Source organism: Megascapheus bottae, chromosome 32 (assembly GCF_031878675.1).
Source record: "Megascapheus bottae isolate mThoBot1 chromosome 32, mThoBot2.hap1, whole genome shotgun sequence".
NCBI lineage: Eukaryota > Metazoa > Chordata > Mammalia > Rodentia > Geomyidae > Megascapheus > Megascapheus bottae.
Window position 1 is genome coordinate 2,216,258 of NC_143540.1, and position 23,275 is coordinate 2,239,532.

Genomic DNA, 23,275 nt, shown 5'->3' on the forward strand with positions numbered 1-23,275 from the left:
TTCCTAACCCACAGCTCACTGTGAAGACACACTGCCAGCTCAGAAGGGAATGGGGACTCCCCAGTTTGTATAACAAAGCAGAGTCCCTACTGGCGACCTTGACATCTGGTGTGGGTTTCTTGGGGTTTTGTTTTGTTTCTTTGTATTTAAGGAAACCCATAATGGTAGAAGGAAAACATGGAATAATGACTTAATCTCAAAAAATGCCAATTATGTCAATCTGTGTATGTTTAATCAATCAACGTCCTTGCTCTGGGGAATAAAACTAAATTCACTCTTTAGTATTGTCTGTAGCTGAAAAGAATAAACCTTTTGACCACTTAATCTGAATGTTAGAAACAGGACTGAAAATGGCAGATTTACCTTGATGATGTAACATAAGAATGAACACCCCAAAGAAAGTGCTGGTCTTTATGAAACCATTAAGAACTGACTATGTTTTTCCCAGAAAAAAAACTCCCACCCAAATGGGAAATTTAATCAGTTGTGTTATCCCGTAAAAATTTTAGGGTACTTAGGCTATTGCCCTTGCCTTTACATCCTAGCATTTTTCTTATGTTTTCTAAACATTTCTCTTCAATTTTAGCATATTAAGTCAGTTGAAGCAAATGAACTTGTATCCATTTCTGGATAAATATTTCATGTGTGGGTTTTTAATTTCAATCCATAAAGCTAACTACAGCATTGTCACTGCCCCAAACACTGAGCAACCACAGTCATCGGAAATACAGATATGGCTACAACTGAAACACAAAACCCCAAAAGACGGGACTGCCACAAACTAACTTTACCAGCATTTTTTCCAAGAAGAAATAGGCCACTTCCAGACAACTGTAAACCAGCTGTCAGGTTCTCCCAAGTCATATTCAGATTTACTGAATAGGACACAGCTGGATGAAGAAGAAGGAAGAAAAAATTGCTAAAGGTTGACCACTAAAAAAAAAAAAAAAGCAACAGCTGGAGTAGTAGCAAAGTCCTTTCTCAGTAGGAGCAGTCTGAAGATAGGTAACATAAGGGTAAACATATTAATACTTTCAGACCATGTGAAGCAAAGCAAAATGATTACTTTCGCAGAGATTCCAACTTCTGACAGTAAAGTTAAATTATATTCAGATATAACACTTAATAGAGAATAAGGATGTACATAAAACCATTCGATGCTTAAAAGGATAAGCTTCAGCCATAAAAATATGTGTATAAAAATACTACGTAAATAAAACTATTGATTTATTCTGTACAAATAATATATTTCTTGATAAGTAAATGGCAGTACTGATGGAAAATAATTATTTAAAAAATCTGAGCATTTTTTATTAAAGTATCTTCAGCTTATTATGCATTCATGAGGTTACTACCACCCTTCCCCCTTCAGAATTTGTCTTTTCAACAATTCCCATACTCTTTCCTCTAAACTCAGGGTAAGAAGCTAGCTGCTTCCTTCCCAAATCTACCTGTCCAACTTAGTACTGAATTTTAATACTCTCCAATATTCCTCAAGACTTTGGTCCTTTCTTACAGAAACGCCAATCACAGCTCCTCCCTCCTACAAGTCTTTGCTACTTTAACTTGATCCTTTTTCTTTGTTCTCATGGTGGCAAGAATTTTTACATACTATATCAAAATCCTTGAATCAACGTGTACCATTTTCTGTCAATGCCATACTTTAAAATTCCAATGATTTTTCCGTTTCTTCTTTTTAAAAAATTCAAAGCAACACAGATTTTTTTTTTTTTTTTTTTTTTTTGCCAATGCTGGGGCATTATATCTGAGCTTCTCTGTGCTCAAAGCTAGCATTCTACCACTGGAGCCACAGCAGCAGCATTTCTGTTTTTTTGTTTATGTGGAACCCAGGTTCATGCATGCTAGACAAGCACTCTACCAGTAAGCTACACTCGCAGCCCACAATTAGATTGTTCTTTTGTCTCTCGCAATGCCACACTATCCTAACTGCCTTGACAGCTTCAAGCATTCATTGGGTCTTGTGTAGTGAAGCCTTTGCTCTTCATGTCCTTATGACATGCCTATGACCCCTAAGAAAGAGCCTGCACCAGCTCTTTTTTCTGTGATAACACCAACTCCCACGATATCATATCGATGAGTACAGTTCTGCCTTAGCCTGATCTCTCCCAAGCCACAATCTCCACCTGTGACTGTTGGGAATGGCCCAAAAGGCTCCAAATCAACAAAGCTGCTCTTTGCCCCAAGCCTGATCTCTCTTCTGAGCACGCTTTCTTCCATCCTTCTCCTGGCTAGATCGTCTCGGAATCCTCAATTCCCACTTCCAGGTTTAAACATTCATTACGACCTGTCCCCCTTTCCTTCATAACCTCTCTCACATCTGCTTTGCCCTTTTCTTTGCTGTTGGGGTAGGGCTTGGCGCATGCCAGGCAAGGGCGGTGTGTGCCCCACCTTCCCCCTTCTAATGGCTACTGTAATTCACCTGACTAACGTGAGAGCTGCTCTTGCAGTTCTGGCCAACATCTTCATAGTGGAGTTACGACAGAAACCACTTGCACAGGCTACAGCCACGTCCACATTCCCAATTTATGCTAATTAATCCAGATTTACTTTTTAAAGTACCACTGGACCCACATTACACCTCTTTTCAACGTTCATTTAACAATACACAATCTCTCAGCCTGGCATTGAAGGCCTTTTCATCTGTTTTGTTGGTTGTTTTTCCTGGTAACACCCATTATAAATATTTAGTTCAGATATTCTGTTCACTGACTCAAATAGCTAGGACTGTAGGTGTGAGCCAACCGCGCCTTGCTTCTTAAGGCTCTTTTTAAATGGTGTTTTATTTTATGTTAGGGATCAAACCCAGGGCTTCCTACATATACTAGGCAGAAACTTTTCTTGATGCTCCAATCCACATTGATTTCATCCTTTCCTATATTTCAAAAATTTATATTGAAACCCAAGAGTTTAAGTATAAAATAGAGGTTTTTCCATTGAAGCACTACTGACATTTTAAGTGGATATGTGCTTGCTGCAGCCGCTGTCCTGTGTGTTACAGGATGTTCCAGTAGACACCTACCTTGACTGTGAAACTAAGAGTGTCTTCAGACAATGTCTGCTGTCTCCTAGTTAAGAACCACTAATGTAACACGAGGTAATATACAAGAAAACATTCTCTAGGTGCAAATCAATACACAGGAGTCAAGCAGGATCACCACTGAGCACTTTGCTCAATATACCTTTGCCATATTAGGTTGCCTTGTAATTCACATCACTTCCAAGTCCTTCAGTGAAGAAGCCATGTTTTGTTTATTCATAGCCACAATCACACCCAGCCGAAGGTCCTGGACATGTGTTGATTAGTAGAATAAGACATAGCAATCTGGACAGAGCACAGTATACTGGAAAGAGCATGGGATTTGTAGACAGAAGAGTAAATTCAAATCTTAGGTTTGCCTGTACTCATTTTAGAACTTTGGGCAACTCATTAAAGTCTATGAGCCTCAGTTTTCCATCTATAAAATACATCTAAAGAGGTTGACTATGATACTTGCATGTGGTTAAGTTATAAAAGAACCAAGGGTAGAACACAGCAGAATTACTATACACATAAAACCATATGTGTACAAACACAAACCAATACCCTTTTATTAGAGACTAGGTTTCCTTATGACCTTATTTTCTAGTCACTGAAGCTTACGCCTTTAAGTGTTTAAACTATTTCAGTGAAGATCTTCTGCTCTCGGAAGTACTATGTAAATATACTCTTTGTTCTGAAATGATAGTGAATATAATTTAACTTTTCCTTGCTATGATAAAATCACCCTTCACTGGCAGGCAGCTACCTCAGTGATGGTCAGACATGTCATGCTGTCTCCTCTTTGCTAACTGTGCCTTGTTTTGTTTCCCTGCAGTTCTATTGCCCTTTCCATTGCCTAGCTACCTCTTCAGACCACAAAACAAAGAAGTGAGGGCTGTTAAGATGAAATCTAAAATGGGAGAGAGAAAAGAAGTTTGAAAGAGGGCTCCTGAAGTACTCCTACAACTAACTTTAATTTGGAAACTCAAGTTAGCTGCTAAACTCAGCTGCTCAGAAGTACTTTTTGCTAACCTTTTGGATTCTCAGTCGTATTCTGGATAATGGAAATTTCTAGGTAGGCAGTTTCTTTTTTTAACTCTAAGAACATCCAACTCTAAAACTACCTATTTATACTCAAGAAAATCTTCTTTGAGTGCTTCCGGATCTCAGTCCAAAGAGAATCAACCTCATCACCACCAACGGAGAATCAGAATTCATGCCTACATCTATTTACAAGTAAACCAAAAAAGAAAGGTAAATATTATGCTTCAGAACACTGGACTCAATTACTCCTTTCTACCTGAACTGGTGTGAAGACAAATTTAAAAATCTATCACTTTCAGTTTTAACACGATTCATTCATCTTTAAACCTAAGTAAATATTAAATTTCAAACAAAAAATTGATAAAACTTAGGAGAAAACCAAAGTCAAATTAACTAGTTTAATGAATATTTTTTTTGTATGTGGTTAAATTAAGGACCATAGAAAAGCCTATTCCCCAAACACATTCAGAACCCTTGTACTATTCTTATACAATGAAAATAATAATAATAATAATGCAGCTAATAAAAACAAAGTTGTTATTTACTTCTATCAAATGTAGGGCAAAGTGACAACTGAGAGAGAAAAAAGTAGATCCATTTAAAATGTTAAGACTTTTGATCTGTTTTCAAAACATTTTAGTGGCTCAAAATCCAACAGAAGGTGAAAGAGAGAAAGACAGAAAGCAAAGACAAAGAAGGTTAAATAGAAGGAAAGATGAAAACATGACATGTCTAACAGTTCTTAGAAGCTGTGGATAAAATGATCTGGCCTTGTACCTGACAGCCGTAGTCCAAAAGAAGCTGCAGTATATCCAAGTTTTCGTTCTCAATAGTTATGGTAACAGCGTTCCTCCCAAGAACATCTACGCAATTTATGTTCAAGTCCCCTGAACTGTTCTCCTCCAAAATCTTTTTAACCATATAGTAGTCACCTAAATAACAATATACAAACATAACTTAATATTCAAGACATATTAAAAAAGAGTGACTGTAAAGAAAAACTCTAAACTCGTTCTTGTATATGGAAATGAATACCATAAATGTGAAAATTTCCTAGAGTGTATCTTGATTTTAAAATATGTAGGGGCTGTGGGTTTGGCCTAGTGGTAAAGTGCTTGCCTAGCATCCAGGAAGACCAGGGTTTTATTCCTTGGTACCACATATATAGGAAAAGTTGAGACATGGTGCTGTGGCTCAAGTGGTAGAGCTCTAACCTTGAGAAATCCCAAGGACAGCACTCACGTCCCGAGTTCAAGGCCCAGAACTGGCAAAAAAAATAATAAAACAAAATATGTATATGTGTCAGTAGCAAATATAAAACCCAAGTAGAAAAGTTGAAGTGGGCAATATGAAATAAAACTACCTTAAGATTTTTAGTTTGATGACATAAGGAGAGAAACTCATAGAAGATATGTAAAGCAATTTAATAAAGAATATCCCAAAAGGCAAACTGGAAGCCAGAAAAAAATGTTTCTTGAAAGAAGAAATTTTATATCTCAGACACACATATACTTTTACTCCCACATCCTAATGGTCAAAAATCAGATCTAAATAGAAGATTTTAAGAGGAAAGGTAGACTTTTGAAAGGCAGCATCAGCATGTATATATTTACTCATGGATATGTACAATTAGAAGGAAGATTGACTGAAAAATCCTGTCCCTCTTCTTCCTCCTCCCCTCCACCCTCATACACATGCACACAGACACAGACACAGACAGACAGACACAGATGCACGCACGCACGCACACATACACACAGGCAGCATCTCATTCATGAAGTAAGTAAGCAGGGAACAAAACTCTGATCTAGAGCTACAGTGCCAGACTGTATTTACAGTCAGTTATCCTGTAGGAAACTGAGAACTATTCTATCTGGGATGACAAGATGGTAGAGGGCAGGAATAAGGAGAATAAATCAAAAGAGTAAGGCCAGTTAGAGAAAGAACACAAGGGTGGCTTGTCTTGTTTCATTTTGTTTTTTAAATATCATATGAATATCCCATTTTAAGTGACTTGCAAATATAATTATTTCTTAGAAGTCTATGACTAAGAAACTGGGAAAGAACAGAGTAGAAACCAGAAGGAAAAAGAAATCAGTGCATTCATGATACAAAAAAAAAAAATACTAACATTGGACTAAATGGATAAGACAAAACAGGGATCCAGCATGGTGACACATGCCTGCAATCTCAGCTACTCAGATCATGAAGACAGAAGCATTCCAGCTTTAGGCCAGCCCAGATACAAAGTTAACAAGACTCTACCTTACAAACCTTACAAATAAGTCTGGCAAGCTAGGGCATATCTGCAATTCCAGCTATGCAAGCGATAGAGGTAAGAAGATTGCAGTCCCAAAACTGCCTGGGTAAGAGCTCAAGACCCTATCTTAAAACACACTAAAGCACAAAAGTGCTGGAGGCATGGTTCATGTGATATATCACCTGCTTAACTAAAAGAAGACCCTTCATTCAAACCGCTACACTACCAAATAGATAAATAAGAAAGGTAGGTAGTAGATTCTATTTGCTAAATTATCATATAAATAACTAGTATTTTTATATATAACCTTACAATCCCTACACTGTTTGAAAGAAGGTAAACAGTCATTTTCTTAACAACATAGTTAATTAATTCCCTCCCTTATTCACAAAAGAAATATTGTTCCTGTAGCATTACTAATTAATATTTAGACACCAATGCTTCACGGTAAAAACTTGACACATCATAAAGTGATGCTAGTCCAACAGTGACCAAAGGAATGGACCCTCAAAAGGTCACCACTGCTGCTGGAGAACAGCGTGAGCAGTCTTCCAGATGTGTCCATGGTAGGCTCTTAGTAGTACGAAAATGCTGACAATAAAAACTCAGCTCTGTGACCAGGATATGTCTAAGTGAGGATTACTTTTTAGTTTATCTTGCTTGCTGGCTTCTCTGTCATTGGTAAAATAACCACAGTCTACTCCCCTTGGCACCATTCCTCAGGCAGGACATCCTGTTTGGTGACTTGACAGGTTTCTGTACAAACTACTTCAATGCTGTGACTGATGGTGTCAGGCTATACGTAGGAAGGTGCCTTACCATTCCTTCTCTTTTCCTCTCCTTTCTTCTCTCCTAGTGCTGTTTTCTCTAACCTTTGCTGCCATCTATCAACACAGGCCTCTCAGCAATTCCTAGGTCTGCATCGTTCATCACCTTCCTGTAACCTCACACACTTCAAACCTCTTCTCAAATAGCCAAAACAAAAAAGCATCACTAAATGTACTAAGTAAGGTATTCATGAAACAACGTCATACACTTGAAAAACACCCTTAGTCCTAAGGTAAACGAAGTTTATGTAAGAATTTAAAAGTAGCCTTCCTTTTAAGAACTCATATTAATATAGTCTTTATAAGAACTCATTATTGGCCATCAGCCAATTAGAGGCTTTCTGTGGGGATGTGTTTGCAAATGTCCTAAAAGCCATAATCTACGTAACAGTTCAACTAAATGAGAAAGATTAATGAGTCACAGTTAGTGTAAATTGGTCCAAAATAAAACACTAGCTATCCTTGCTCCTCCAATGAGCTGGCCAGAGATACCACAGACTCTTATGAATAAAGGGAGCTAGTGACACTCTTACTCTCAATGACAAAGGAAAGAGACACAAACAATAAGGATCATGCCCTACTGGCTAATAAAATTCACCTACAAAGTGAACTCCTTGCAATTAGCTTTTGACTCTGAATTATAAAGTTCTGTGACTAAAAAGAACATGGGCCGACTTTAACACATTACTGGAGCAGAAACTGAATTTTCTCCCTTTGAGAGGTCCAGACGTATTCTGACAACACATCATAACCAACAAGAAATGACGCCTCCTGAGATTAGCTTCTCCTACATCCACTGAATTTATTCCCATAGAAGTCAGTCATTATAAATGACATCTCCTTTTCTGCTTTGTTTATTCCTTTATCTATACACACCTCTGTAAGGACCACCTGTTCACACACACACACACACACACACACACACACACACATCACATCCCCACCAGTTTGGCTTTAGAAATTAGTCCTAGGTTCTTCTTAGGAGGACAAGGTCAGTCTCTCTCTCTCTCTCTCTCTCTCTCTCTCTCTCTCTCTCTCTCTCTCTCTCACTCACACACACACACACACACACACACATACGTAATACACACATACACATATACACACATACATACATACATATGCAATACACATATACATACATACGCAATACACACACACACACATACACACACACACATACACACACATACACACACACACACACACACACACACACACACACACAGTTCATGGAACCTAAGAAAATGTTCTACAAAGAGTCTGAGCACTCTACTGCAACAGCTGTTTTAGTAAACCTTTGCCTCTTGGTCTGAAGATTCCAATGTAATGTGAGTTTTAACTACATTAAAAATACTTTCACTTTTAGACTTTGCCAAACACCAAAAATGTTTAAGAATATTAAGAGAATATAGACACGTAAATAAAATATATACTAGCAAATGAATTTATTTTTATTTTACTTTTTCATTTTTTTCAAAGGGTACTGGGGATTGAACCTAGAGGCTTGTACATGTCCCCCTTACTATTTGAGCCATGCCCTCAGCCCCTGCCCGAGGATGTTAATACTATAGAATGAGTAACTGACAAATCTCAAGCTGTTTCAACTTGTACCAGGGTACTCTGCAGAACTGGTATCAATTTGAACTCTTTGAGACACATCATGCAGTGATCCTAAATATACAACATCCAAACACCTATGCAAAGCCATGCAGAGTGGCACAGGTCTGTAATCCCAGCACTTCTGGGATGGTGAGTTTAAGACCAATCTGAACTACACAGCACAACTGTTTAAAAAAAAAAAAAAAAACCAAAACACCAAAAACTCTACACCAATCATTATTTAACACTTCCCTGCCTACAACTTGACTGGAATATCCAATTTATTCTCTTGTTATACTTTCTGTCGGCTTCTACATAATCATAATGAAGTAGGGTGGGCACAGGGGGTTCTACAATAACACAATTTACTCTTCTCCTTTCAGACAATTTTTCTCTACCCAACCCCCTTTCAGACAACTTTTGAGAAGAAAATTCAGGCAAGCCATGCCAACAATATTAAGTAATTTTACATAATGCAGACACCATAATTTGGGGGATATTATAGACATCCCATACTTTACAGTTCCAACACTACTCAAAGATGTCTATGAAATCCTTACAAATGTTTTCTTTTCACTGCTTCTAACATCACAAAGTGGACTTTGTCTCTACATCAGCGTTTCCGAAAGTGTGTAAATAAAATTCCATTTCAAAACAGAATGAGGTGAGAGGGTATAATTTATTGAAAACACACTGGCACACGCCAGCAGGCGAAAACTCTTCTGTAACTAACCTTCCTACAGTGCAAATTGTGCTTTGGATGTGTGTTTGGAAGTCGGCACGGTTCTAACAGTTTTGTTTTTGGTTTTTTTTTTTTTTTTCTTTCCTTTTTCCTAAGTGAGCAGGGCCACCACACGGCAAAGCTGCATACTTCAGAAACAAAATTCTCAGTGTGTCTCATGTAGGGGGGGAAAAAAGCCGTCTGTGGGCCTCGCCCTACTCTAGTTGGTCCATGTTTTTATTGCGGACATCCCTGGGAGGCTTCCTTACGTGCGGGCTTCTTTCGCAGGCCGTACAAACGACCTTTCAGATAAATAATGTTAACACAAGCACGCTCACTGCCCTCCGCGCGTCTCCGTAATGATTCCCCCCAGAAGCCCTGGGGCCACGCACCTGGCGCGCGGATCGGGCTCCGGAGGCCCCGCGCTCCGCTCCGCTGGGGGTGACCCGCGCGGCTGCCGCGACCCCACGCCCCGCGCCGGGCGGGCGGGCGGGCTCGGGGGGGCTCTGGGTGGGGGGGGCTGCACGCGGGCCCCGAGGGCGGGGGGGGGGCGCCGCGCTCTCACCCTTGTCGCACGCCAGCAGGAAGAGCTTCTCGTGCAGGGTGTTCTCCTCCTTCACCTCGCGCACGTCCTTCAGCGCCGTGGCGTCGCGGGGCGAGGGTGGCGAGGACGGCGGGGAGGGCGCGGGGGAGGAGCCGCCCGGCAGGTCGGCGCTCGGGTCCAGCGCCGCCATCATCGCGGCCCAGGCCGGGGGCAGGCCGGGGGACGGCGGCGGGGCCCCCGCGGGCCCCGGGCCCGAGCCCGCCCCGGGCCCGGAGAAGGGGTGCGTGGCGCCCGCGGCCGCCTCGGCCAGCGGCCCGTTGGCCCCGAAGGGCGTCGTCGCCTCCCCCCGGAGCCAGCACTCGCCCTCCACCGACAGCCCCAGGTGGGTGGCGGCGCCGGCGCGGCCCCGGGGCCAGCGCCCCCTCCCCAGCCGCCGGCGGCCGGGCCGCGCCGGTCCGCGCCCGTCCGGGGACGACAGACTGGAGCGCGCCAGGGCGGCAGCCGAGCGCGGGGCCGTGCCAGGAGCCGCGGGGGCCGCGCGGGAGCGGCCCGGCCCGGGGGACGAGGAGGACGACGACGACGACGACGACGACGAGAGGCCGAGCGCAGAGGGGCTCCGCGGGGCGCTGCTCCTCCCGGCCGGCTCCGGGGCTGTGGGAACCGCCGGCCCCCGCGGCGCCTGACAGGATGGATGTCCGCGACTCTCTCCTCACGTCATCCTCATCCCCGCGCGCGTGCGACGCCGCCGGGGCGGGGCCTGCGGGGGGCGGGGCCTGAGGGGGGCGGGGCCTGGAGAGGACTGCGGGGCGTGCTGAATGGATGGGCTCTGGTGGGCGGGGCCTAGAGAGAGCTAACGGGCCTGGGGGACTGGATGCGCTCTGGTGGGCGGGGCGTGTATGGGGAGATGGCCTCGAGTGGGCGGGGCCCGAGGAGGTGAGGTCCCACGCACCAGCGCTGGTGGGCGGGGCATGCGAAATGATGGGGCGGGGCCCGAAGAGGGCTCAAGGCGGCGGAGTGGCCGCGCGGGGTGAGGGGGCGGGGCCCGAAGAAGGCTCAGTGGCCTGTGGATTGGACGCGCTCCTGTGGGCGGGGCTCGGAGGAGGCGGAGTCGAGTCCAGGAGGCTTGGGGACGTTTCTGGCGGTGGCGCCCGGCTCAGCTTCCCCGCGCCGCCCCGTCGAGGCCCCAGGCCTTCCCCACGCCTGGGTCGCAGACCTGGAGTCACTCCCCGGCTTGTCCGCTGCCGTGCGCGTGCTGGTGAGGCTCCAGGGAAGCCCCGGGCCCCCGCCCTGGCGGGGCGTGACTGCACCCCGTTTCTGAGGACCAGGCTGGGGCCTCGGTCACTGCTGGAGGTTTGTTTTTAAAGATGCAGCCCGCCCCACACATCCACCGCCCCCGGCCCCCCGGGCGGGGCCCTGCCTTCCGAGCTGCCCGCCGGGCCTCCCTCGGGCCCTGGCCCCGCGCGGTGGACGCACAGTCCCGGTCTCCCCGCGTTACCCCGCTCGTTTCCGTTCCCGATTATCATCTCCCCGCCAGGACGTGAGTCCAGAGATTCAATCTGGTTCTTCCTGCCGAACCCCCAGTGGAGAAGGACTCCAACTGCTTCAACACGAACGGAAGCTGTAACAGCGCCGCTGGTGCTCAGGAAAATCCTCCCACAAGAACGAGATCATCCTCAACTCCAGACGCCTTTTCAGTGATTTTTTAATGTCTTGTTCATTCATTTTTGTAGAATTAGGGCTTGAACCAGAGCCTGTACACGCTCGGCACCCGGCCACGTGGACCAGGCCTCCAGCCCTTTTGTTTGTATTATCTCCATAACTTTTCCCCAGACTGGCCTAGAACTCAAGACTCCCAGCTGCCTCCTCCTCAGTGATTCGGAATACCTGTGCAGCTCACCATGTCTGGGGAAGGCTGTGTATTTTTCCTTCAATGAAATAAATATTGACACATTTCTACTTACACAGCATTTTTTATTAAATATACTTTGTGAGAAAACACCCTGAAGTGCCAAATTCCATGTAAATCAGATCGTTTTGTGAATATAATGGTGAAAAATAATAAAGAAAAGACAGTATAATTTAAATAATCTCATGAAAGAGCAAGAACATACCATGATCTTCAAGTAAGAAAACAATCATCAAAATATAAAAGGGAAAGAAAATCTCTTGTAGAAGAATATATTTCACATATCCACCTGTTGGTCGTTTCATTAAAAAAATATCTATTCTAAACTCATGGACACACTCCTACCATGCATGTTATGATCAATGGTATAAGGAGGAGGTCGAGAGGAGGCCAAGTGACAGTATTTTTGTTACACAGTAGTTTTGCTCACTGGCACAGACAGTGGAGGATGGAGGGAGATTTCTGAAATCAGCTGTGAGCAGCAAGATTGGGGTACTGCTAAAAAATTTAGGGGAAAAAGAGGTCACAAATTTTAGCTATTCCCAAACACCAAAACTCTGAAACAGACTTGCCAGACTGAAGAAGGCTATGGGGAAATGTGGGCACAGATCCAATGTTAGCGTCAGTGGGCAAATTCTGCATTATTGAAGTGTCACGGGAGAGCTAAACTAGCAAGTGTAATATACAGATGGAGAAACACCAACATGACTCATGTTCTAGCCAACGTCTGGCTACAAGTATTTGGAAGGAATCAGGTGAAAAAATAACACAATCATAGTGAATGCTTTTAAAAGAACTCTTCATGTGTGTATATGTGAATGTAAACATACACATATTTTCTCTAAAACCTTCCAACCAACATATAGTATATACTACATGTCATAGATAAAGCTCTGTTACCAAACTAGGATATGCAAAATAGCAGTATACTTCAAAATTAAGTGTTAAAAAGCTGCTGCTGCTTATATAGAGTGGACTTTGGTATTTACTCAAGAATTAGCTCTTCTATATTAAAAAAAAAATGCTGGTTGTTGGTAGTTTACATCTGTAATCCTAGCTACTCAGGAAAATGAGACCTAAGGAATGAAATTTGAAGGCAGCCAGCCGATGAAGGAAAGTTTGTGAGACTCATCTCAAATTAACCAGCAAGAAGTATAGGTATGGCTCAACCGATAGACTGCCATCCTTGAGTAGGAAAAGGCCAAGAAAGAACTTGATGGCATGAGTTCAAGCCCCAGTAGAAGCACACACACACACATAATAATGTTAATGAGCAGTACTTGTCACTTTCAGATTTTAGACATCATAGAAACTTACAGAATAGAGTTTTAAACAACATAGTTGGAAGAAGAAAATAAAATTATTAAATTGGATTCTGACTATATTTATAACCAAAATTAAATAACACATCAAAAAAAATCCAAACACATTTCACGGCAGTACCTGCAAAAAACTTATTTTTTTGATCTTTGGAAGCCATGAAAAAGAAGGAATTTGTCTGGTTTTGATAAAACTTTCAGGAAACAAAAATAATTTAATCATGAAACATCAGCTGGATAATGAACCATTCTAGTATGAGCATCAACTGGTAAATTATGTTCTCAAAAAAAAAAAAAAGGCTGATAAGTTCTAACTAACACCAACAGGGTAGTGAATGCGTTAATGAACATAGAACTAATTTCAGCATACAAATACTCGAATTTTGTACACACTACATTTCAAAATTCTGTAAACTGCGAGGCATTCCATGGGTTTAGTGTGGCAGAAAAGCGTATTCGATGGTGCGTTATTTTATCCTGTTCAGCCCTTTCCCCATTAAACACGCAAACACTGTCATCACCATCTTTGGTTTCACTTCTACGAGATCATCAGGCAGTGCATAGATCCGAGCACCGATCTTCCGAGCAACTGAGACAGCATACCTTGGAAGGACAAGAAAAGCATCTTGGTATCTGTGGTCAACCGGTTCTCACTGACTAGATTGTAACGCATGGGAGAAACACTGTGATACGATAAACTTGACAGAAGGGTGTGATTTTTAAATCTCAATTCCCATTCAAGTGGCATTTCAAATGTGAAACCTTCCCTGCAAGAAGTTTATTGTTATTATTTTTTTTCCTTTTCTTTTTTTCCAGACCTGGGGTTTGAACTCTGGGCCTGAGCACTGTCCTTAGACTTTTCTCAAGGTTAGAGCTCTACCACTTGAGCCACAGCATCACTTCTGGCTTTTCCTATGTATGTGGAATCAAACCTGGGTCTTCGTGCATGCTAGGCAAGCACTCTACCACTAGGCCAAACTCCTGGCTCATCTGGCTTATTATTTTTTAAGATGGGTCTGTGGAGCCCCAAACTCACAATCCTGTTGCCTCAGCCTTTCAAGAACTGGGATGACATGTGTGTTTTACCTCACTCCGCCCCTGCACGCGTTTTAGAGAACTGATAAACTGTGTGGGCTTACTTAGCATTGTTCAGTTTGTCCTCATCCGAAAGGTTTTCTCTCTTGACCATTTCTTGACGAACTGCATTTGGTGCAATGGCATCTATCAAGTCTAGGACCGGTAAACTTGTGCTAATTGATTTATCCTAGAACATAAAGAATACATGAGCATTTCTCAACATCTTACTTTTAGTCTTAATGTCAGCCGTTTCCACTCCTACACACATAACTGAAACCAACTGACAAATTTTCTTGGGATGTGTGACTTTCCCTCTGTCTTTCTACAAGTGATAAGAGAATTGCCACCTACCTGAATACTATTTGTGGATATGACACTTCCTGTGATGCTAACTACAGGACCTGTTATGTAAAAGGCAAGTCACTTTTGAAAAGGAATAAATGGATTTTCAGTTAACAATTCACAAACTCGGGTGGTATTGTATTTCTTAGACTACAAATCCAGAAAAAAAGAATGAATTCGGCAGAGGCACTGTTCTTGTGGCTTTGTGTTGCAGGTTATTTAATCCTTATTTTTTAATTCAAACAGACTAATAATAAAAAGTTACAATCCCTCTTTTGAAGATGAAGAACTTGGACCGGGAGTTTGGCCTACTGGTAGAGTGTTTGCCTAGCATGCACAAAGATCCAGGTTCAATTCCTTGGTACCACATACATAGGAAAAGCCGTGTTTCTGTGACTCAAGTGGTAGAGCTGTAGCCTTGAGAAAGCCCAAGGACAGTGCTCAGGCCCTGAGTTCAAGCCCCAGGACTGACAAAAAAATAAAAAGAAAGAAAGAAAAGATAAAGTGCAGAAAGCCCTTCGTGACTGAGTACAGTGCATGTATTTTAACCAACTGATCATAATTCCAAGATACTCTGATTTGGATTTATTTTCCAAATGAATACAAGGTGGACCACTAAACGCCAATCAACTGGGCGGGAGCTTGAGATGGGTCTAGATCTGCATTCATTCTAACACTTACTGGTCCTTGTACAAGTTTTCTTTCGGTGCTTTTGATCTGCCTATGGTATTTGTTCACTCCCTCTTCTGTCTCCATCCAAACATCATATGCTCTCTATCCAGATTGGCCTAGGGATGTACACTGCTCTTTCCGGAAGGCTGGACGGTCTTTCCAGGAAAGACCCAGAATGGGTCTCGGTCATGTATTTTCAGTGTAGACAGGATGCTAAATGTACTGCTTTTCTATACAGTATGTAAATAAATATGTGGTGTATTTCACACTAAACTTAGATGGGAAGGAGTGAATGGGGACAGAAAGTGTCTAAAAACATTCCTTCTAGGTGGGGACAATAATGAAAAAGTAAACAGGTTAAAAACATTGGTTTTCTAGTTTCCTCCCCCCCCCCCTCTCTTTCTCCTGTCATGGAGCTTGAACTCAGAGCCGGGGCGCTGTCCCTGAACTCTTTTGCTCAAAGCTATCACTCTACTTTAAGCCATAGCTCCACTTCTAGTTTTCTAGTGAGTCACTGGAGATTGAGTCTCACAGACTTTCCTGCCCAGTCTGGCTTTGAACCAAGGTCCTCAGATCTTAGCCTCAGTAGCTGGGATGATAGGCGTGAGCCGCCAGGGCCCGGCTAACGAGGTGGTTCTAACCTTTCAATTGGGCCTCATTCTATCAGACTGTGGGAAGGTGGTAAGCCCTTTCTGTATGTGAATGAGAGGCTAAACCTGCTGCATGCCGCAGCTGGGGGAGGGAGGGAGGGACAGAGGGAGGGTGGGAAGGCAGGCAGGAGGCCAGCAGAGCTGGCATGTCAGATGGTCACAGAAGCATAGGAGGGAAAACCTGAGTCCTGAGTGGACTCCAGTAACCATACATCTGGATGTCAAAATCAGGATTATTTTTTGCATAGGGTCTAGCTTTCCATCTGAGTAGCCCTGATTCACGATCAGGGGTCCTGAGATCACAGAAATAGCTGGGGTCCCAGGAATGAGTAACATGTCCTGAGTCTCGGGGACTTTTCTGTCCAGACGGGCTTGGAACCTCGATCCTTCCAATGCTCAAGTCTTCCTTTCTTACAGACTGTCCTATCATAACCGTAAGTAAGGAAAATAAAAACCACCCCAAACATCATCAAGGTTCTCTGTTCCCTCCTAGACAGAAAGGGAGGAGACAAAGCTCTCAAATTGTAACAACATCTCTGCCAGCATTGAGTTTCCTGCCACGACCACGTCCGGCCTCCATTTTTTGGTAAAGACCAGAAAACCAAATGTATCCACCTCTGACATTTCTCTCGCTCTGCAAACCGAGGCGGGGGCAGGAAGGGTGGGAGAGTGGACAGCTTTCAATCCAGTGTTTCCTGTCCCTGGGTAATTGTCCTGTTCACCACGAGACAGCCGACTGGCTGGGATTCACAGGTCACCGAGTCACACACACACACACACACACACACACAAGGCTCCATGAGCGGGCGTGTGCAAGCAGACATGCTCCCATGCAGGCGCAGGCGTGATGGAAGGACGGCATGAGTGTTAGTGGGACAAGGCCCAGCGGGCTGAGCCTTTGATGGGTTAGAGCCGCAAGGCTAGCCGGGTGAGCGTGAAGTTGCATTGTGAGACCAAACGACAAGATCCGTCTTTTCCTACCAGGTTTCTCAGTGCCCACTTGAGTCACTCTGGCTGGGAATGATGTCAGAACAATTCTGAGACTGCCGCTAAGGAACACAAGCCAGTATAGCTCCTATAGAAACAATGGGGTTTATCTTTCTCTTCCATTATTTGACAACCAGATTATTATTATTACTATTATTATTTTCTTGGCTCCATTCCGTGTCTTTCTTCAAATTTTATTACCATAGTCTATGAACTTGCATTTTTAACAACAAGACAACCAATTTTTAAAAAACCCAAATAAAAAGAATTCCAACTGAGTATTCTAGCTTATATATGTCAAATAGTATGCCTGAACTTCGTATGTTTCTGAGATAATCAACATAATTCTGAACCTAGCCATTGTCATTTCCATTTTTTAAAAAAAATTCCTTCCACAAAGCTTACATCTTTCTAAAAAATGTATTACCTTAAAGCTGGAAATGGAAGTGTTTTTGTTTGCATTTTTAAGAGTCTGATTGACCCACTTTATAATAATGTCATCATTCACTTTTTCTCCTTCTCCAAGGTCAGATAACACCTTCAGCGTATACCTGCAACAGACAAGATTTATGTCTGAGACCAGCAGGGCCAAGTTAGACTCCACACCATTCGTATCATACTTAAACATTTCAGAGACAGCCAGGCAGAATAGCACACATCTGTAGTCTCAGTACTTGGGAGACTGAGGCAGGAGAATCCCTAAGTTCAAGGCCAGCCAGAGATACATAGTGAGACCCTGATTCCAAATAAAAGAAGGAACAGAGAGAGGGAGGAAGGGAGGAAAAGTTCAGGTCTAATATTGCTAATTTTGTCAGGCATTTGCACTTGATTACTTTCCAGAATTACACAATTCATTCTTCAAAACAAAGGCTACCATTTGGGTTAGTTTTTGTTTTTTTTAAACAAAGTGTGTTTCCAGAGATTGTCTCACTTTAAAATATCATTTATATGGGGCCAGGAGTTTGGTCTAGTGGTTAAAGTGCTTGCCTAGCATGCACGAAGACCCGGGTTTGATTCCTCGGTACCACATACATAGAAAAAACCTGGAAGTGGTGCTGAGGCTCAAGTGGTAGAGCTCTAGCCTTGAGAAAGTCCAAGGACAGTGCTCAGGCCCTGAGCTCAAGCCCAGGACTGGCCAAAAAATAAATAAAAATAAAATATCATTTATGAACATCAAGTCAACAGCAAACCTTTTATAACACTGCTGTATTTTATACTGTGTATTTGTATTTATCATGTTTATTAGCCTTCAAAAACAGCTACCAGTGTAGCACAGATGATCTTGGTACTGTAACACATCAACCTTTACCTTCTCATCAACTGCCACACCAACGCCAGGGTCAGGGTTGAATTCCCTTCGTTTAGGTCTTGCCCAGCAATGCCCACCAAAGAGAATTTGGCCTCGTTTTTTCCAAGTGCCACCGCATAGTTACAATTTTCAATCTACCGGTAAGCAAAGTTTTGGTTTAAAAACACATTCTTAAAAACTCCTTTCCTAAACCTGTAAACCTAGGGCAATCATGTGAAACACAGTTACAGTGGCTCACTTTCATTTCACAATCACTAAATCGATGTAAGGAATGATGATTCCTATTTCATAGCTCAGCTCTTTCCGGATGTTTCTTTCCTACCTTGATTTCTGTAGCGATGTCTTATTGCCCATAACGGAATGCTCTTACTGAGATGTATACTTTTCTTCTACTCAGGAAGTTGAGATCTGAGGATCACAGTTCAAAGCCAGCCTGGGCCAATTAGTCTGTGAGACTCTTATCTCTAATTAGCCAGCAAAAATACTGGAAGTGGAGGTGTGACTCAAGAGGTAGAGCACTAGCCTTGAGCAAAAAATGTTCAGAAACAGCTTCAGTTCAGCCCCGGGAACAATAACAACAACAAATGAACTATGCAACTTGTGGGCAGAGAAGGGGGGGTGAAACGGAGGAAACGCAAAAGTAGGAGTGGTATTGTCCAAGAAGAATTACACTTGTTATCTGACTTACAGAACTGTAATCTTTCTGTACAACTCCTTAATAACAACAATAATTATATTTTGAAAATCTAAGAAGAGAAATAAGCCTCATGTATAGAAGAAAAAAAAAAAAGAAGTAGGACCGGGAGTTTGGCCTAGTGGTTGAGTGCTTGCCTAGGATGAACAAAGACCGGGGTTCGAGTCCTCAGTACCACATACATAGAAAAAGCCAGAAGTGGTGCTGTGGCTCAAGTGGTAGAACGCTAGCCTTGAGAAAAGGACAGAGCTCAGGCCCTGAATTCAAGGCCCGGGACTGGCAAAAAAAAAAGAAAGAAAAGAGAAAGAAAGAAAAAAAGAAAGAAAGAAAGAAAGGACAGAAGGAGGGAAGGAGGGAAGGAAGGAGGAAAGGAAAAGAAAAGAAAAAAAGGGAATTGACTCAGTCTATGGGAGAAAAAATAACAGTACTCAGATTATGTAACTAAACAGGAAGAGAGTAAAGGACCTTTTCCACGGGTATGCACATCAAAGAATTTCCCAGCAAATTGTATTGTGTAAAATGTGTTTCAATGAAGGAACATCTGTTTTGTAGTCTGAGAAAAATTCTGGGGGAGCTGATGGAGAAAAAACGAGTTCGAGATGCCAGTGGAGAGGGCCTAGGAAGGGGCTGATCTGGATGGTGAGGAAAAGAGGACTGGAAGGAGATGAGTTCTGATTTTTAAAGAGTGCTTGGATTCAAATTTGGCAGAACCCTTGTAAGATCTGGAACAATACTAAACTAGAGAAAGAATGAGAAATCGGGTTCCTCGAGGGAAGCCAGAAGCCCTAAAAATGCATCTATTCTCGAAAGATGGAAATGCAGCAGTGAAAGGATCTTCTGCAGACACTGGTAGCTCATGCCTGCAGTCCTAACTACTGAGAAACAGAGGAAGGATCATGATTCCAGGGAAATTTGGAGCGGGGGGGGGGGGGGGGGGAGGGGTGGATCACAAGGTTCTTTTCCAACAAATAGCCGGGTACAAGGATTCGCTTCCATAATCCCAGCTACCAAGAGGTGGAGACCGAGAGGATGGTGGTTCCAGGCCAGCCTCAGCGGCAGCAAAGACTGTAAAACTCCATCTCCACAGAAGGCACTGAAACAGAAAACGTGACCCAGGCCAGGGTTCAGATGCAAGTAGAGACATTCAGTGAAACCCTATCTAACAAGTGGAACTAGAGGCACGGCTCAACCATACAGCTCCTGATTAACAATCTGAGACTCCAAGTCTCAAGATATTAAAACAAAGGAACAAAAGACCTATGATCCATCAATTCCACTCCTGGGCAATTCTCCAAAAGATTATAAACCAGGACACTGTAAAGCCACCAACACCGCCATGCTTACGGAAGCACGATTCACCATCACCAAGGTCTGGGATAGTTCAGATGGCCCCCGGTGGAGGAAGATCAAGAAAATGTGGTAGAGCTACACCATGGAACCTTACTTATGTATGAGAAAGAATGATGGTGTACCTGGAGAAAATCAGGTTCAGTGAAGTCAGCCAGGCCCAGGGAGACAAAGGATTCATGCTTTCCCTTATACATGGAAGCTAGATCAAGCTCAAAAACTCACAAGTGAATGCACTGGGTGGTGTGCAAGTGTCCACAGATATCTTAACCGAAATACAGTAGGTTCAAAGAAGAACCCAAATTGTGTAATTCCTTACAAAGGCAAAGATCAGCAGAATCAAATACCAGGAAGGGCCGGGAATTTGACCTAGTAGAAGAGTGCTTGCCTAGCATGCAGGAAGACCTGGGTTCGATTCCTTGGTACCACATACATAGAAAAAGTCAGAAGTAGTGCTGTGGTTCAAGTGGTAGAGCGCTAGCCTTGTGCTGAAGAGCTTGACAACAGCACGCAGGCCCAGAGTTCAAGGCCCACCGTCGACCAAAACAAAACAAAACAGGAAGTGGGTGCTCGAAAGGTGTGGCGTGGGGTGGGGTGGAGGGGAAAGGGGTGAACAAATGAAGAGGAGAAGAGGAGGAGAATGCACACAGGAATCAGCATACATCCCACAAAATTAAGAGGGGAGCGGGGAGGGGGCAGTGATCAAGATGCGCTATATTCATAAACTGCTTCGTTAGATAGCAACTCCTTTGGACAACTACTTAAATTTTAAAACTTGAAAAGGGGGGGGGAAGAGTTTGGAGCCAAGAAATGAGCCTGAGAAATAGCTGGAGCTGCAGGCTGAAAGCTGAAGTCAAGAAAATCTTGGAGAATACAGTCTCACAGAGGACAGAGGTATGTCTGTCCAGCAGGACACGGATAAAGCCGGATGGTTTTGATGGATGAGAAAACAAGGACTAAAGTAAAATGCAATACTGAAAAAAGAATGAAGGAGGACATTGGCGGCTGGTTTGAAGAAATGCTCCTAAACTAATTCCTGGTGGCACTGTGTTGTGAAAGTATACTTCATGTTCTTACAAATAAACGCAACATGTTGAATTTATCTTCGGCTTTCTGTTTCATCTTATAAATAGCTAGTGCTTGAAAGGAAGCATTCCGCATATGACTCATTTGTGACATTTTGTAATTAACATTAAAAAAAACTTCAGGTATAATGAATCTTCCATTTGACATCTGAAATTATGAAGAAAAAAAAAAACCACTTATGTGAAATTAGTTAACATTTTCCGAATTCTATTTCCATGAAAATAGAAAGTAGGAAACTACAGGCAAATCAAATAAAAATAAAAAATGCAGGGGCCAGGAGTGTGGCCTAGTGGTTAAAGTGCTTGCCTAGCATGCATGAAGACCCAGGTTCGATTCCTCAGGACCACACACATAGAAAAAGGCTGAAAGTGGTGCTCTGGCTCAAGTGGTAAAGCTCTAGCCTTGAGAAAGCCCAAGAATAGCGCTCAGGCCCTAAGTTCAAGCCCCACGACTGGCAAAGGAAAAAATTTAAAACGCAGGCAGTTCAGTCACTTGAAATACTGAAAAAAAAATCTGAATGTAAATCTCATAATTATACTACCATATGACCCATTTAGGTTTTTTTGTTTGCTTTTATCAGTCACAGGGCTTCGACTCCAGGCCTGGACGCCGTCCTTGAGCTCTTTCGCTCCCGGCTCGCTCTCTGCCCTTTGAGCCACAGCTCCACATCTGGTTCTCTGGTGGTTGACTGGAGATAAGAGTCTCATGGACTTTCCTGCTGGAGCTGGCTTTGAACTGTGACCCTCGGATCTCAGCCTCCTGAGTAGCCAGGATTATGGGTGTGAATCACCAGGGCCCAGCCATTTAGCTATTTCTCATGTTCTGCAGTTCGAGTCTGACTATTGCTTGACTATGTGAAATTGCATCCTGCCTCAGCTGTGTTCCCTCAGGACTGCCACCCTGCCACTTGAACCTCACCTCAACTTCCTGGGTTGTTTTGTTTTGTTTTGTTTTTTGCTGGTTAATTGAAGACAAGACTCCTGGGATTTGTCTGCCCCAGTTGGCTCCAAATCCTAAGACTCTTATTTTTTTCTCCACCTCCTAAGCAGTTAAGATTGTAGGGGTGAGCCACCGGTGCCCCGCTAAATGCACACCCAGTGAAGACGGAGGAAGTGTGCAATGATAAAGAATGCACTTACAAGTGCATCTCGGAGAACATGAAATACAGTCGCTCGCTGACGGGAAGGGCTGCCTTCATCTTTCTAAACATTTATTACATCTTACCATATTTGGGGGTAGAGCAGAGCACATTTTACTGAGCTTTTTGGGATTCTAAATCTGCGACTTCATTTCACAGGCTAGGGTATCCCCACTCATTCCGTTCACCTTTTTCATATTCCCTCCGAGGGCAGGGTAGGGAGGCTTGTTGACCTGGCTCCAGTTCACTGGCACTCGGATCATCTCGTAGAGCTGGAAGATCACTAAAGCATCAGCCAGGTCACTAAAACGGAAAACAGGAAGAGCAGATGAGGAGGGTCAGGGCGTGACTACCAGTTACATTAGGTACACTGCAGCTAGTTGGATGGATGGATGGATGGATGGTTTTATGAGTGGGTGGGTGGATATATGGGCAGGTGGGTGAATGGATGGATATATGGGTGGGTGGGTGGGTGGATATCTGAAAACACAATGGGATTGGCTGGGTATGTGGCTCATGCTTGAAATCCTAGCTACTACTTTGGAGGCTCAGATCATGAGGATTGCAACTCAAGGTGGGCCAGAGCAAAAAATCAAAGACTGTAAGAAATCCTCTCCCCCATCTTAACAGAAAAGTGTGGGGAGGGAGCATAAATAGGATGAGAACAGAGGTGGAGAGGGAAGGAGGGAGAGAAAGAGTCTCCACTTTCA

General features: G+C 43.3%; 2 protein-coding genes across 5 annotated transcripts in view; both read right to left on the reverse strand.

Moving 5' to 3' along the window:
- Positions 1-10,375, reverse strand: part of Trpc1 (transient receptor potential cation channel subfamily C member 1) — a 40,054-nt gene extending 29,679 nt beyond the window's left edge. For 2 of the 4 annotated variants that reach the window (XM_090323321.1, XM_090323323.1), the window contains exons 1-2: positions 10,060-10,281; positions 4,862-5,016 (exon numbers count right to left, since the gene is read on the reverse strand). In XM_090323321.1, coding sequence (XP_090179447.1) covers positions 4,862-5,016; positions 10,060-10,231 — 327 coding nt within the window. In that variant the 5' untranslated portion in view covers positions 10,232-10,281. Of the gene's footprint in view, positions 1-4,861; positions 5,017-10,059 lie in introns of all 4 variants that reach the window. The other 2 variants (XM_090323324.1, XM_090323325.1) reach the window with 2 other exon arrangements.
- A 2,797-nt stretch (positions 10,376-13,172) lies between these two features.
- The window catches only part of Pls1 (plastin 1), a 29,112-nt gene continuing 19,009 nt past the window's right edge, over positions 13,173-23,275 (reverse strand). Inside the window, exons 11-15 of the mRNA XM_090323141.1 lie at positions 22,754-22,868; positions 18,301-18,434; positions 17,419-17,542; positions 14,403-14,527; positions 13,173-13,866 (exon numbers count right to left, since the gene is read on the reverse strand). Coding sequence (XP_090179267.1) covers positions 13,731-13,866; positions 14,403-14,527; positions 17,419-17,542; positions 18,301-18,434; positions 22,754-22,868 — 634 coding nt within the window. The 3' untranslated portion in view covers positions 13,173-13,730. The remainder of the gene's footprint in view (positions 13,867-14,402; positions 14,528-17,418; positions 17,543-18,300; positions 18,435-22,753; positions 22,869-23,275) is intronic.